This window comes from Charadrius vociferus, unplaced genomic scaffold (genome assembly GCF_000708025.1).
Source record: "Charadrius vociferus isolate BGI_N301 unplaced genomic scaffold, ASM70802v2 scaffold2187, whole genome shotgun sequence".
Taxonomy (NCBI): domain Eukaryota; kingdom Metazoa; phylum Chordata; class Aves; order Charadriiformes; family Charadriidae; genus Charadrius; species Charadrius vociferus.
Window position 1 is genome coordinate 9,138 of NW_009649361.1, and position 4,713 is coordinate 13,850.

The 4,713-nt window shown below is 57.6% G+C and overlaps 1 protein-coding gene across 1 annotated transcript; it reads right to left on the reverse strand.

The window, feature by feature from the left end:
• Positions 1-1,965: 1,965 nt before the first annotated feature.
• On the reverse strand, positions 1,966-3,018 carry LOC104290388 (C5a anaphylatoxin chemotactic receptor 1-like). The gene has a single exon (XM_009889482.1). The coding sequence runs from the start codon at positions 3,016-3,018 to the stop codon at positions 1,966-1,968; it is 1,053 nt and encodes a 350-aa protein (XP_009887784.1).
• Between the last annotated feature and the right edge of the window lie 1,695 nt (positions 3,019-4,713).

Below are 4,713 nucleotides of genomic sequence, written 5' to 3' on the forward strand. Positions count from 1 at the left end.
CATATATCGAGTCCTAGGCCCCTGGGACCCCCATACGCCCCATCCCAGCCCCATGGGACCCACACACACCCCATCTCAGCCCCATGGGACCCACATACACCCCATCACAGCCCCATAGGATCCCCCACACCCGGTCCCAGACCCTAGGGACCCCCATAAACCCCATCCCAGCCCCATGGGACCCCCATATATCGAGTCCTAGGCCCCTCCCACTGTCCCACACTGTCCCCAACTGTCCCCATTGTCGCCATCACCACTGTGCCCCACTGTCCCCAACTGTCCCCACTGTCCCCAACCATCACCACTGATCACCACTGTCCCCAACTGTCCCCACTGCCCCCAACCATCACCACTGTGCCCCACTGTCCCCAACTGTCCCCACTGTCCCCAACTGTCCCCACCGTCCCCAACCATCACCACTGATCACCACTGTCCCCAACTGTCCCCACTGCCCCCAACCATCCCCACTCTGCCCCACTGTCCCAAACTATCACTGCTTTCCCCAACCACAACTCCGATGCCCCACTGTCCCCAACCATCCCCATTGTCCCCATCACCGCTGTACCCCACTGTCCCCAATTATCACCATGATGCCCCACTGTCCCCAACTGTCCCTGTCATGCCCATCCCCATCACTCCCCAGTCCCCAACCATCCCTGCTGTCCCCAACCAGCCCCATTGATGACCAATCGTCCCAACCATCCCTGTCATCATCCCCATTGTCCCCAACCATCCCAACTGTCCCCAACCACCCCTGTCACACCCACCCTTGTCGTTCCCCACTGTCCCCAACCACCTCAAATGTCCCCAAACCTCCCCATAGTTCCCCACTGTCCTCAACCATCCTTGCCGTGCTTGTCCCCATCCCCATTGTCCCCAACCGTCCCCAACCACCCCTGTCACACCCATCCTTGTCGTTCCCCGCTGTCCCCAACCATCCCTGCTGTGCCCAACTGTCCCCAACCATCCCAAATGTCCCCAACCCTCCCCATCGCTCCCCACTGTCCTCAACCATCCTTGCCATGTCCAACTGTCCCCAACCCTCCCCATGGTTCCCCACTGTCCCCAAACATCTTGGCTTTGTCCAACTGTCCCCAACCATCCCCATCACTCCCCACTGTCCCCAACCCTCCTTGCCCCACCTGTCCCCCTGCAGCACCAGGGCCATGAAAAAAGCCACCACCCTCCACCATCACCCATGAGGTGAAGCAAGACCATGGGGCAGAGTTCCATCGTTCCCCACTGTCCCCAAACATCTTGGCTTTGTCCAACTGTCCCCAACCATCCCCATCACTCCCCACTGTCCCCAACCCTCCTTGCCCCACCTGTCCCCCTGCAGCACCAGGGCCATGAAAAAAGCCACCACCCTCCACCATCACCCATGAGGTGAAGCAAGACCATGGGGCAGAGTTCACCACCCACCGCGAGGACTTTCCGGGGTGGAGTGCTCTCCTGGTTGGAAACAGAAACAGGATCTCAACCAAAAAGGAGAAGTAGGGGACGGAGGTCTTACTCAAGGCTTGAGGAGCTTCAATATTTATTGGCGATGGTGGACGGGGCGCTGGTGAAGCCAGGGGGAGGGTCCACCCAATCAGTGGGGCGGACTTGAGTTTTTGGGGTGATGGAGGGGGAGTTGAGCATCTCGCTGTGGGGCTGGGAGGGGTTGGTGGGACAGCCGCAGCTTTTATGGGGAGGAGCTGGAAATAAGGTCCATGTGTGGGCTGGAGAAGCAGAAGAAGGTGGTATGGGGTGGAAGGACAAAGTCCTCTCCCTCCTGCCAGGCCACCGAGGAAGCCAGGAGGAGGTCCCCCGGGGTACACAACTTCCCCAGCCCGCAACCTCGTGGAGCGGGCGATGGGGAAAGGAGGCGATGGAGACATCTTCTCCTCTCGACGTGGCCCAAGGGGGTCTCCAGGAGAAGAGGAGAAGGTGGTGGCCTCGAGGAAAAAGCCACCTTGTTCCCGGTCACACGGTGGTGCTGACGCTTTGGTCATCCACGGTAGACTTGGTCTTCATCCTGCTGTCCCCCATGGTGCTGGTGGGGTCGTCGCTCAGCACGCCCCGCAGCACGGCTCTCCAGGAACGCCGGAACTTGTCCTTGAAGTCCTGACCCATGACAATGTAGATGATGGGGTTGATGCAACTGTTGATGTAGGCAACGCCGGTGACAATGGGGTCAGCTTCCAGGGCGCCCTTGAACAAGCTGCTGCGAGGATGGGTGGAGGCCATGATCAACCCCACGACGTGGTAGGGCAGCCAGCACACGAAGAAGCTGATGATGACCACCAAGATGAGCTTGATGGCTTTCTGGGAGCGGGCAAAGCCCTTGCTGTGGACGCGGGCCAGTAGAAGGCTGTAGCAAGCCGTGATGACCACGAAGGGCATGAGGAAACCGCAGATGAAGCGGGTGACGGACGTGACGAGTTCGGTGAGGTGCTGGTGGCGCCCCACGTCCTTGTAGTCCATGACGCAGGTTGTCTTCTCAGAGAAGATATCGGAACGGGTGGTGCGGAAGATGAAGGAGGGAAGGGTGAGGAGCCCGGCTAGGAACCAGGCGGCCGCGCAAGCGCCCCGGGCCAGTCCCAGGGTCCGGTGGTTTTGACACCACACCGGCTGCGTCACCAAGGCGCAACGGTCAGCGCTGATGACCATCAGGAGGAGGACGCTGGCGAACATGTTGAGGATGGTGAGGGAGGGCACCAGCTTGCAAGCGAAGCGACCCAACGGCCAGTGGTGGTCATGGGCCAGCGGCAGGGCCAGGAAGGGCAGGGCCAGGCAACAGAGGAGGTCGGCCACGGAGAGGTTGAGGAACCAGACGCCGTTGACCGTGCGCCGCAGCTCGAAGCCCGTCACCCAGATGACGGCCCCGTTGCCCAAGACGCCCAGGAGGAAGATGAGGGCGTAGAGGGCCAGGATGGCACGGTAGCTGTGAGGGACTTCATAGCCATCGAAGTCATAGATGGAATAGTCGCCCCAGTCGGAGTAATTGAAGGTGTAATTGGACATCAAGAAGTCCATCCTTCACCAGCTCCCAACCTAGAAACCATACTCTGTTAGACCCTCACACAAGGGTTTGGGTTGAAGGAACCTTCAAAGATCATCTCATCCACCCCCCTTTTGTGGGTGGGGACATCCACCACTAGACCAGGGTCCTCCAAACCCCGTCCATAATATCACACAACGGTTTGGGTTGAAGGAACCTTCAAAGATCATCTCATCCAACCCCCATCTGTGACCTCACACAACGGTTTGGGTTGAAGGGACCTTCAAAGATCATCTTGCCCAACCCCCTGCCATGAACGTGGACATCTTCCACTAGATCAGGGTCCTCCAAGCCCTGTCTATAACATCACACAGCAGTTCGGGATGAAGGAACCTTCAAAGATCATCTCATCCAACCCCCATCTGTGACCTCACACAACGGTTTGGGTTGAAGGGACCTTCAAAGATCATCTTGCCCAACCCCCTGCCATGAACGTGGACATCTTCCACTAGATCAGGGTCCTCCAAGCCCTGTCTATAACATCACACAGCAGTTCGGGATGAAGGAACCTTCAAAGATCATCTCATCCAAACCCCATTTGTGGGTGGGGACATCCACCACTAGACCAGGGTCCTCCAAACCCTGTCTATAACATCACACAGCAGTTCGGGATGAAGGAACCTTCAAAGATCATCTCATCCAACCCCCATCTGTGACCTCACACAACGGTTTGGGTTGAAGGGACCTTCAAAGATCATCTTGCCCAACCCCCTGCCATGAACGTGGACATCTTCCACTAGATCAGGGTCCTCCAAGCCCTGTCTATAACATCACACAACAGTTTGGGATGAAGGAACCTTCAAAGATCATCACGTCCACCCCCCTGCCATGAGCGTGGACATCTTCCACTAGATCAGGGTCCTCCGAGCCCTGTCCCGAGAGTCATGGAAGGGTTTGGGTTGGAAGGGACCGTCAAAGACCATCCAGTCCAAGCCCCTACCTTGGGCAAGAACATTTCTGCTAGATCAGATTGCTCCAAGTCCTCTTCCAAAGATGGGACCAGGTCCCAACCTGACCTTGAAGATGGAACATCCACAACTCCTCTGGGCAACCTGTTCCATCACCCTCACGGTAAAACAGCTCTTCCTTATGTCCATCATCATCATCCCTCCATCCAAAGGTCCTCTCCCCTCCCGGAAAAAAGAGGCAGAACCTCCAAAACCAGCCCCTTGAGGTGCTCCTCAAGGAGAACATGGGGTGCAAGCACCACCAAAACCACTTGGCTCCATGGCGGGGGGGGATGTGTGTGTGTCCCCACCCTGGTCACCGAGGAAATCGGCATTTCCCCACTTCCTCGCCACGTCGTTCGCGGTTGGCTGAGGAAACGCCGGAGGAGCTGCAGCTCCGGCAGCTTCTCTCCAACATCTCCTTGGGTGGGGGCCCACAGGGAACCTTTTTGGTTTGGCGGCTCTCAAACTCCAGGAGGGAAAAATAAAAAAAAAAATAAATTAAAAAAAAGAAACTTTTGGGGACCCAAAGCATCGTCAGCACCGAGAGAGGAGGACAAAAAGCCCCAAACCCTGAAGGAGAAGCAGAGGAAACCATGGAGAAGGTCTAAGATCTGCCGGTGGAGCCACCGGGAACACCGGAAGAAGGACCGAGGAGGAGATATGGAGGACCAAACCATCACCCAACACCTAAAGAGGAGCCACCACCTCACCGGGGGGGGG